This window comes from Hydra vulgaris, chromosome 04 (assembly GCF_038396675.1).
Source record: "Hydra vulgaris chromosome 04, alternate assembly HydraT2T_AEP".
Taxonomy (NCBI): Eukaryota; Metazoa; Cnidaria; class Hydrozoa; order Anthoathecata; family Hydridae; genus Hydra; species Hydra vulgaris.
In genome coordinates, this window is record NC_088923.1 from 30,550,004 (window position 1) to 30,562,241 (window position 12,238).

Genomic DNA, 12,238 nt, shown 5'->3' on the forward strand with positions numbered 1-12,238 from the left:
ACTATTAGTCAAACATATTTCCTTATTGTATTAGTTTAAAATATTTTCAATATAACATTAAAATTTTTTTTAAACATAACACAGAAAATTGATTTTAATTTTTTTGAAATAATATGGCACCGAGAAGAGTTTTGCAGAGTATGACTTTAAAAGATATCCAAACAACACAAGAGGCAGTTGGAAGCTGATATGGAGATAATGAAATTAATTTCAAGAACCGGTAAATATTAACAATGACTTTTGATATATTGCAAAATACTTAACTTTAAATTTAATAAAAGTTTTACGAGGAATTAATTTTATTAGTTTTTTTACAGGACAACTATTTGAATTTTAATCTGATTCAGCTTTTCAAAGCTTTGTGAAATTCTTTAATCCAAGGGTAACAGTTAAAGACCAAACCATATAAAGAGGTTTCAGCTCTCATTTCTCTGCAATACAGTGATGGAGGGTTTGAGATTTGAATTAGAGAATGACTTGCCCGATTGCATGGGTGTGACTGTGACAACTGACTCTTCACTATATTTTAAAGCATTTTTATTATTATTTTAAAGCATTTTGATAATTTATTTTTGAGATGACTTGAAAGATTGCAAATTATATGAATCAGGAAAACAAGATAAAGGGAGCAAATTCCAATGAACTGATGTTTAAGGTAAAAAAAACGAGTGGAAGAAGAACAATTGGAGCATTTAGTAACAGTCACAGTGAAGTGATGAGACTTAATTAAATGACAAGTAACGTTAGAATGAATTTTAGTAGATTGCTCAAGATACTCTAGCTCTTTAAAGCAGCGCCTGTTATAGTATTTATAGAAAAGATAAAGAAAAGCAACATCATGATAATGTGACAATAGTTAAAGGTTGGCTGCAAAAGCAGGTCCAACAATGTTTACAATGCATTTTTGCACCTTGTCTATAAGAGAAAAGATACCATTTAAAGATCCTTCACAGATATGGCAACAGTATTCCATACAAGGACGGATTTGAGATTTATAGAGATAAGGAACTTTCTAACTCTGGATTATCCAGAGTTAGAAAGTGGCAAGCATGATAAAGAGATGCAACCTTAGCAGAGGCTAATTTTGCAACTGATTTGATATATGTTTTCCAAGAAAGATTGGAAGTAAGAGTTTTTCCTAGAAGACAAAGGATAGACAACTCATCAAGTACATTACCATTCATAAATATAAGAAGAACTAGACTGTTGTGACAACAATTAGCTGAAAAAAATTGAGTTTTATCTGAGTTAAACTTCATCACCCACTGAAAGCCCTATGCTGTAGCAGAAGTGAGATCATTTTCAAGCTAAAATGTCCCCCCCCCCCCCAAGCAATCAGAGAGTGTTGACTTCTTATCAAGACAAGAATAAATGATAGTATTATCAGAGAACAATGCCATCTTAGATGTGAGAACTTCTGGGAGATCATTACTGTAAATTAAAAAAAGTATAGCGCAAAAGATAAGAACCCCTGAAGTTACAGGAAATAAAAAAGAGTGCTATCCGTCTAGGACAACTTTTGTACTACGACTGGAAAGGAAGGATTCAATAATCTTAAAGATATTACCTGATACATTGTAAGAAAAGAGCTTATGGAGAAGACTAGCATGCCAAACTTTATCTAAGGCTTTAGAAACGCAGAGAGATAAAAGCTATTAGTTATTACCGCTGACATCAGCAGTAGAATGAGAAGATCAAAAACCATATTGATGATTAGAAATTAAGTTATTAGATTAAAGACAAGAGATTAAGTGTTTATTAATTAAAAACTCAAAAACTTTGCTTATGATAGTAAGAAGACTAATGCAACAGTAGTTAGATGAGTCAGATAGTTCTCCAGAATCCTGGGAGATTCTGATGATGAAGAAGAATGAAATGATATAATAGCTTAGAGAGATCAAACCGTGATCAGAAGCACCTAAGGGTGAATGTGGAGAAACTAAACACTTTCTAGGATTAGAAACGAGACATAAGTCAAGTGAAGAAGGTAAGTGATGTAGATTGTCTGGAAAGCAAGTTGGAAAGTTGACTATTTGTGTTAGAGATTGAGAAAAGCAAAAGTTATGGGCCTTAACACCGGCTGAGTTGCTGAAACTAGAACAAAGATAAAGCAATATATTGAAGTGGTGCTAAATGAAAGCACCTAAAATAATAATCTGTGGATTCAAACCCAGTTTCCTAACTAATAGGTGAATTTTTTTATGAATGTAAATGCCCAGGTCAAGCATGTGACTATTGGAGTCTTTACCAATCAAAAGAAGTTTGTTTGAGCTAATTAAGTTTCTTTATAAAGATCAACAAATATTAATTATAACAAATTTGTTAAAATTAATATTTGTTAAAATTTTCATGACAATAAAATTTAGCTTGATAAAACTCAAAAGGGAAAAAAATATTCTAAAATTAAATTGTAAATTTAAAGGGTTACGTTAATGTAAGTTAAAAAATATTCTTTTTAAATTTTTGATAAATATCAAAAAATATCTAGAAAAAAATAACTAGATTTTTATTTCTCAAGAAGTTTAGGTTTTTAGTTTCTTTATCCTCAAGAGTTTAGATGCAATTATCAATGAGCTTCAGGCACAAATGAGTGATCCAAGGAGATTTGTTAACTTATGTAGGAGTATCATTCACTTTATCATGGGGATTTTATTCCATCCACATTACTATATAATTTATAATCTACTATGTCTCTTAATGACTTGGGAGTTTATGATAACGTAATTCAAGATTAAAGAAGACCTAAGCACAGTGACTTTTATGAAAGCAAGAAAACGAAACTAGAAGCAAGGAAGAGTGGGTGACGCTCTAAGGCTGAAAGCAATGGAAAACATAATATTTTAAATTATCCAAAAATTTATAGTCTATTACAAAGAAAAAATTATAAATAAAATAGAAAATATTTGAAGTTTGAAAACTTAATATATATTGTTTTAAATATAGCCCTTGAAAGAGAGCAGGATTCCTACAATATTATGCACAAATGCTCTGAGAAGCACAAAGTGGATGTAATTAGTTGAAAAGGACACACAGATCAGCTACCACTACTGGCTGAGCTAGCAAGTCAATACCTTTGCATTCTAGCTGATAGGTTGTTTTCAAAGGGTGTCAATATAACCAGTGCAAAAAGAACTAACTTAGATCCCACAACTTCTATCAAAGTAAACTATCTTCTGTTGATGAATAAAATAAACCTAAATTTGTAAACTACTGAGGAAAGAGAACAGATGGCCAAAGAAATAAAGAAGGAGAAGGAAAGAGGAAAAGAGACAGAAGATAGTCAAAATGCATCAAAGTTATTAGATTAAAGACGAGAGATTAAGTGTTTGTTAATTAAAGATTAAGTGTTTGTTAATTAAACCCCGATCAAGAAGACAACTATTGGTACTTCTGAGTCAAAGGAGATTTTCACAACAGTATGTGAAAACACAACAGCATGTGAAACAGCATGTTGGAACAGACATGGATCAGTTCCAAAGAAATTCTTAATGCCAAAAAAGTCTATTGGTTTCAATGATTTATTTATGACATAAAACTCACAAAACAAATCCTTTGAGAATTCATTTAAATAAATCGTTTAAAGTGATTTTCAAATGCTGAGACAAGTTATATTTATTTTGTAAATAAGCAAGTTTGGAGTTTATTAAATTACCAAAAAACATTTGTTGTTTTACCATTATACTTCCAGTCTAGAGATTAATATTAGCTTCATGAATCTACATAGATTTTTCTGTTATAAAAATATCTGTTTTGAATAATAACTGCCAAAATTTGATCCTAATCTCCAGTACTTAATTATGAATATAATATTAGCATAAGATTTTTGCATTATAAAAAGTAAAGGAAATTATATAAAATATAATTTCCTTTAAAAGTAATAAAAAGTGTATATAACACACTCCCTTGTCAATAAGATACCATAAATTGTAATTAAATGTGACAGCCGCATAAAAAAATTTAATAATTCATGTACTGCTAAATTATAATATAAACATCAGTTAAAACTTCTGGATACATCAATGACGACTAACCATATTACTATAGTATAAAGTACTATAGTATATATAGTATACAACACTATTTTCTATAGATGACTTGCGAATGTTTATATTCTCATTTTCAAAAAAAGATGTGCGCACCTACTTGTAGGCAGAAAAACAAATATTCTGAAATTTTCCAGTAAAAACATAGTGATATTTGTATGTTCTGTTAGGGAATTTATTCACTGTTTTATTTCTTAACAAGAATTAAAATATTTCAACAAGTTGTTGTGTAGCTAGTTACTCCAAAAGATGTGAAAACTAATGTGGATTTAAAGTTTATAGAATTTTTTTTCGAAAATCAATTTTTAAAAGTAGAAAGTGTAGAAACTAGATTAAAGCTAATGGATTAGCCTAAACCATCTGATTTCATAACTCCAATTTCTAGTTTGATCTAAAAAAGAGAAGAGAAAAGTATCCTATGAAACTTTATGTAAAAAAGAGCAGTCATTTGACTATTAATAATATCATCTGTGATATAGATCTTGATAGTTATACTACAAAAATACATTATGACACTAATAATAAGTCTACTATTTCTAAATATTATCAACACAATATTTATAAAGCAGAAATTTAAACTTCTTACTTTTAATTAATGCAACACAAAACTTAATTGAATTATTGAACTTGAAAAAACAAGCTTTACTTTAAAAAAGTATCTTATTAATGGGTAGGTGAACATGCCAACTAAAGTTTTTGTGTTTGCGCACATACATTTTTTAGACCCTTTCCTTCTGGATTTAAAGTTTATAGTTTCTTTTAGAAAATCAATTTTTAAAAGTAGAAGACATAGAAACTGGATTAAAGCTAATTGATTAGCTAATCAAACTGATTTTATAACCCCAATTTCTAGTTCAATCTAAAAAAGAGAAGAGAAATGTATCCTATGAAGTTTTATTTAAAAAAAGACATTCATTTGACCATCAATACTATCATCTATAGATCTTGATAACCAAATATAGATCTTGATAACTATACTAAGAAAATACATTATGACACCAAACCACCTAATGATAAGTCTACTATTTCTAAATATTATCAACACAATATTTATAAAGCAGAATTTTAAACCTTTTCCTTTCAATTAATGAAACATAAAGCTTAATTGAATTATTGAACTTGAAAAAATAAGCTTTACTTGAACAAAGTAAACATATTTCATATCAAAATCTAATATCAGACAAACAAAAGAATTTTTAGTCAGACTTATCTTAAAGAATGTTAATGTCCCTCTTCAAAAACTTAGTTCACTTGCGATTGTTGTTGGAGGACCATCTTAATATTGTGCTAATAAAGCTAAAACGAAATCCATCAAATAAAGATTTTGCTTTTCTGCAGTAGCCCTGCAATAGTGCAATATCTTAAAAAAATAATACCAATTTTCTGCTATAGTTGTTAATCTGATTTTTGGCAAAATTGTGGAGCAATAAAGAATAACCTACAAAAATGTTTTTGAACAATTTTTTTTTATTTAAGAGTTTAAGACTGCTTGTATTATTGAAGTACTGAAGATTTTATTGCAAGAAAATTTTTTCACTAAAGGATAGCAAACTTGGTTCAGTTATAAACATATTAATACCATTTAATTTGTAACTGGTATATAAAAAAAACCGCAATTAGTTTGCTGAGACAATTAGTTTATTATCTACTAGCTGGAGTGGTTGTGTATCACTGATTACTATATCGAAATGAACTTTTATCAGAAGCTTAAAACAAGTGGCTATATACTTGCTGACAGAGTGTGCTGATTCCTATTGCTTACTACTGTTATTTAATGACTATTTTGTTTCTTTTATGTAAAATAATTTGACATTATCATTAGGTTACCATATTTATTAATTTGCTGAATAAGGTTAATAAATAACATCATAATTTCACTTATGATGTTATTAAAATTTAGAAAGCTTATAAAAATTTTGTTGAGAGCTATTTGAATTTAAAATTTGCAGAAAAACTACTTGAAATTAAACAAAAAGAAAAGCAAAAAACACTTGTTTGTGTGCTTTAATAGAACTATGAATATTTGATAGAATGTATTCTTATAAAGCTAAAATGTTTTCTGCCTACAAGTATGCGAGTTGTTTACATAAAGTTAAGACGTTGCACGGAAAGTCATCTATAGTACTACTACTTACATAATATTTACTGAGATTTAGTGTTGTACTTTGATGTACTGTTACCTTACAATATAATTAAAATTAGGAAACACAAATGTATGTTCACGAGTGCATATATAAAAGATTTTTGCTATAAAAATGCTTATAGAGGATTTTTGCTACAAATACAGCTAATAAATGCTATTTCCAATACAAAATAAAGGTAATAAATATTAAGTGTATAAACTCATAGCAATTACTGTAAAAGGAACTTTTTAAAATTGAAAACTATAAAGTTAAAAATATAATTTTTTTGAGATGGTGAGCTAAAGTACTTTTAGAAATGGTTTTCTTTAATATTATTATTATTTTTTAAATGTTATTCACCTCCCCAAGGTGAGAGGCCATTACAATCAAGGAGGCTACTTTTTTTGTTAATTTAATTGTGGTTATAAACCTTTCTCAACTCTTTAACTCTAAAACAGAAACCTTGACAAACAAGGCCATGTATGTATGTATGTATGTATGTATGTATGTATGTATGTATGTATGTATGTATGTATGTATGTATGTATGTATGTATGTATGTATGTATGTATGTATGTATTTATGTATGTATGTATGTATGTATGTATGTATGTATGTATGTATGCATGCATGTATACGTGTTTGTAAAACATACATACAACTGTGTTTCAGCAGAATATATAAGTACTGTTTAGGTTTTACACAGCACATACACACTAATTTAAAATTTTATTTTACTTATTTAATACTTACTTGGTGTTGCAACACTTTTATTAGCTCGAGTTGTATACTTCTGACAAAATTGATATAAAGTTTTGCTATCATGAGAGTAAGGCATTCGATTTTTTGTAAATAAAACATCTTGTTCTTGCTCAACATATGGATAGTGCATATAGAACATGTCATTGCGTTTAAGTTTTTTGCGCATTCTACATGGACCTAAAAATCAAAAATTTGTTTATTTAACAATAATTATTTTATTTCAACAAAAACATTTTAAATAGTAATATATACTTAATATTACATATCACCTTGCACTTTATCATAGTATAATATATATATGTCACTTTAAAAAACAAAATAAAAAACTTTAATTTTTTATTTCTTTTATTTAAAAGATTACCTAAACCAAAACCTTTAGTCAATGTATGCTCATTATATCAGTTGATGTATGTACACTCAACTGTTCTTATGAATATATATAAGTTAATGTATGCATACATTCACATTAAAACTAATAAAAGCTAAAAAAAAAAAAAAATTTTTTTTAATTTTGTAAAAGCATCTTTTACAACATTCGCAAATTGTAAAAACTTTTTACAAAAGTAACAAATAAGGGAATAAAAACTTCTCACAAAAGTAACATATAAGAGAATAAAAACATAGAATGAAAGCGAAAATTTCTGATATAATAAATAATATAACAAGTATGGATTTGAATTTCAACGATATAAATGTAACTTCTTTATTTCAAAATATAATTTTTCTGTTTTTATTTTTTCAACAAGTTAACCCTGACAGCTTCAATTGGTGAGTGAAGAGAGTGGTGAGAGTTAAAGAAAATGGCGAGTGAAGAGTGTGGTGAGTGGAGAGTGGTGATGGAGAGTGTGGTGAAAGTAAAGAAATAATAAAACTACTTATATGTTTTAAAAAATTTTTTTAAAATGTAGGGAGTGGTTTGGGGGTTAGATGGGGGTTCTGATAAAAACCTATTTAAAAATCCAGAGTGTGCTTGTGGATGTGATATTGACAAAAATATATTTTTGTGGATTGTTTTAAAAAAGTTTTATTTTTCCTAATATCAAAAAGTTTGCTTGATGAAAAATATTTTTAAATGTAAAAAATGTAATTTTTAAATGTATGGAAAACATAATTATTGCAAAATACCAAAATGTGTAAAACATATTTGAGTAGCTCCATTTACCAATGCTCAAGTGGAACACATGTTTTCCAGTATTAATAGCATCAAATTGGATTGAAGAAACAAACTATCTTGATTGTCTCAAACCCCTTATATAAAAAAGACAAGATGAATGCAGTGGAAACAAATAAATAAAATAAATTCAGTGTTAATAAAGATGAATGCAGGGTAAATAAAGTATTTACTTAAATCCTACTTTAGATTCTATTAGTATAAATATAAATGTTGTCTTCCCTCACCTCATGGCAATGAGGTGCAGAAATAAGACCCATTTATGTATAGCAATACATATTGCATCAGCAGGATTCTTGCTGATGCAAAATGTATTGTTGTACTAACATTTTGTACTAACATCAGATTAAGAAAAAAATGTTATAGTTACGATGTTGCGTCACCTTTACTGTAATTTTACTTTACCTTTTTCAAATGAAAGTTTTTATTAATTGACTTTAGTATTCGATTACATTTTTTAAATTAATGATAATTTATTTATTTAGTTATTTCCAACAAACAAATTCTAAAGAAACTTGTTCTATTCACATCTATATAAATTTAATCAAATTTACTCAATGATAAGTGTGAATAAAACAATAGTGGATTGTGGTTCAAACATTTCAAACCTTGTCTATTCCTTTTTTTATGTTTTCATTTTATTTAATTTGACTATTTTGTTAAAACTTTATGTAACAATATTTTGTATTTATATTACCCAGACAGCATTTGTATTTATATTACCCAGAAAGTATATTAAACATGTAAGTAATAAGAACTTCAGTAAAATTTATTATTTTTGTTGCAGTAAATTCATTGTTTTTCTTTTAAATTTTTTATGATCTTGCAAATTTGAGCTAATTTGCCTCTTGTGTATGAGTGTATGTGTACATGTGGCTGTGAGAGTGTATGAGAGTGTGCATGCATGTGTGTGTTCTTCAATTTTTGAATTAGTTGATATTATATATCAATTCAAACACTATTAACAATATATGTTATACTATTTATATATATTCAAACACTATTAACAAATTTTAAATCTATAAAAACCATAACATTTAATAAAGTTTCTTATGCAAACCTCCATAATAGGCAATAGAACAAATACATATTTGTGAAAGTGCAATACAATATTCAACATTTTTGGTTAATAAAAACATGGATGGTTAATAAAAATTGTTTTTGTGTGATATCACAATGATACAAGACATGATATAAAAATGATATAAAGAAAAAAAATTGTTTAAAAGTAAAGTTTTGTCTATGGTCCGCATTAGCGTAATTAGCTGTGTGTAACTTTATTAACTGCGCACAGTGAGTTAGAAACGAAAAAAAAAAAAAAAAAAAAATCCTAAAAATTATACAAACATCAAATATAAACATGACATTCATCAATAGTAGCATTTTAGGGATCAAAAAAATTTAAATTTGTTAAAAAAAACAAAAAAAAACACACACTCACATGTATCTCAGATGCTTACAATATGTGCATATGTGTGTTAGTGTTGTTTACGCCCAAAAATAATGATTTAAAAATCAAATTTGGATATCTTGATTCAAAATACCACATAAAAGAATACCATATAATTTACAGAAACTTTTTTTATGTGTACACGAGTATTCATGTTAGAGTTTTTTACGCATAACCCAAGACTAACTTAAATACAAAAGTTTGAGTTCTTCAAATTTAAACGTACACATATAATAATTATAATAAAAAATTTGGAGTCAAAAATCAAAATACCCTATATAATAATAACTAAGTAAAATACAAAATGCAATAACTATTATATACAAATATTGATATTACAGGATCACTTCTGATCAAAAGGTATTAGTACTGGCTCATTATAACATTCTTTCAAGATATCTATCCTGTATTTTTTCAATCTAGCTTTGTAATCTTTGTAATTTTCAATCTAGCTTTGTAAATTTCCTTATTCAGAGTCTTTGTGACTTCTCAGAATAATAACCAATAGGGAGTTCTAGTGCCTTAAATATCTGCTCTCCATGTTCCAAGAGTTTATGAACAGTTGGGGGAATTACATACCATTTTTTGAGTATGAGAGCTGTAATTTCAAAGCAAAACTGGCCAAAACATTTAGAGTTTAATTTATAACAAGAGCATGCTGATCTTAGGATTGTTCTCAATCTGATAATTACATTTAATACCACTCCTGTTATATCAGCAAAAATGTCAGCATTTTCAAATGCTCTTCTGGCAGTGTTCCCATCATTAGTGTTGCCAAAAACCTGTTTAGGCAATTGTAAAGCTTAGCTCCTCTCTAAACCTCTGTTCAATATTTTCTACTGATGCTTTTTCAGCATGGGATTTGAAAAAGTATTTTTTAATGTCCATTTTCTATTCAAATGTAAAATATACTCAAAAGATCTGAACCAGCAATGCAGAGTAGAAAGCCCCGAAAGATAAAACTTTTCATTGATTTGCTTAGATCTGATCAATGCAATTATTAGGTGCACTGGGGTTAGCTCCACAAACATTATATGATTGGGAAGACAGGGTGTTAGTGAAAGCATTCAGCACTTTACCATCAAATGTGGTTAAATCTTGTTTGAACTTAAATGCAATAGTTGTATTAAATTTGCTGCTACTTCTAACTTTACCTCAAACTTGACCTATTGTCTATTCATTTCTACTTCTTTTGTTTCCGTTAGATATTGGAGATGTATGGGTCTACAGATGTGTACTAGATGGCTTCTTATTTAGGCATATATATTTTCCTTCCTGATGGGTTTTTTAAGTGGAACAATAGCTGTTTAAAAAATACTTAGTTCATTAACTTAGGCCTTGTCAATATTTGAATCAGTATGTTCTTTTTTATACACATTTTGACAGGAGGCACCATCAAAACCACCTTAAAAGTGAAGTACAACTTTAAACTTTCCCCCGCTTTCAGTAAAAATTTTCATAGAGTCTTGACATTCAGTAAAAGTTAGAACTGTTGTCAGAGTATGATTAAACATACCCTGTAGAGGAGATGAAGCAGATGTTTCTGTCACAATTAAACTTTCAGGATAACATTTATGTCTCTCATTCTTAATTTCATTAAGTGAAGGATAAATGTTTGCATTCTGTAATATGAAGAGTTTCTAATAATTTGATACTGTTCATCAGAAAGATCACACTGAATTTTGAAGCTCAAAGCACCTTCAGTTTTCAGTTTTGTTGGAAAAATTACCTCCACCTTCAGGATTTGTAGCAGTTCTCATGAGAAAACAAATCCTTTTTGGTAGGATCTCCATGGATCCTTTTTTTTATTGAAGCTTATGCCAGTGTTTCAGCAAGATGTTAAGCCAATTTGGCAACCTTAAAAAAAAAATAATTAATACTCAAGTGTGAACTACTTTTTGAATTGGTTTGAATTCAATTGATTTATGTTTACCTAAGATTTTCTGTTTAAATCACTTTTTTCCTTGTTTTTCTACCTGAACCTGCTGCAATGTCTTTCCTGTCAACTGTCATATCTTTGTCCAATCAAGTTTGCTCATGTTCGAGAAGTCTTGAGAAGGTTCTTATATTTTTCCGCAACTCAAATTAGAATTTAAATTTAAATGAATTTAAATAAGATTTATTATTTCAGGTTCATCAATACTTTCATGATATAGGACCCACCAGTCTACAAAACTAATGTAAAAGGGCCTCAAGTAAATTAATTTCCAAGCCTTGAATGATAGGAACTAAAAGTCTTTTCATCACGAATGTAAGCTGTAAATGCTCATTATTTTATACCCAAATTTTAACTATAAAATTTTAATTATTCATGCAATAAGCCAAATCATGCATACTTTGGTTTTTGAGGTTTGATAATTGTTTGTTTTTGAATGATATGATCAAAATGTATTCTTTTCATGATGAATATAAACAATGAATTATTGTTCTTTACTTTATACACAAGTTTTAATAATTTTGGAAACAAACAAAATAAGAAGAAAAAAAAGGTCCTTTATTAAATTGTGGCAAGTTTAAGGCAAGTAATTTTTTTCTTTCTGATTTCATATATACCTATCAATGAGAAAATATTAAAACTGGAAATCTAAAAAAATATAAAAATGGAATCTAGTGGAATCTTTTAGTTTTTTAACTGAACTCATTACTACTGAAATAAAAAAAATCAACTTGGGGTACTTTTTCCAAGATC

The 12,238-nt window shown here is 28.1% G+C and overlaps 1 protein-coding gene across 1 annotated transcript in view; it reads right to left on the reverse strand.

Annotated features, from left to right (window-relative positions):
• The window catches only part of LOC100207412 (WD repeat and FYVE domain-containing protein 3), a 226,494-nt gene that overhangs the window by 73,923 nt on the left and 140,333 nt on the right, over positions 1-12,238 (reverse strand). Inside the window, exon 35 of the mRNA XM_065796046.1 lies at positions 6,920-7,105. Within this exon, the coding sequence (XP_065652118.1) occupies positions 6,920-7,105 (186 nt within the window). The remainder of the gene's footprint in view (positions 1-6,919; positions 7,106-12,238) is intronic.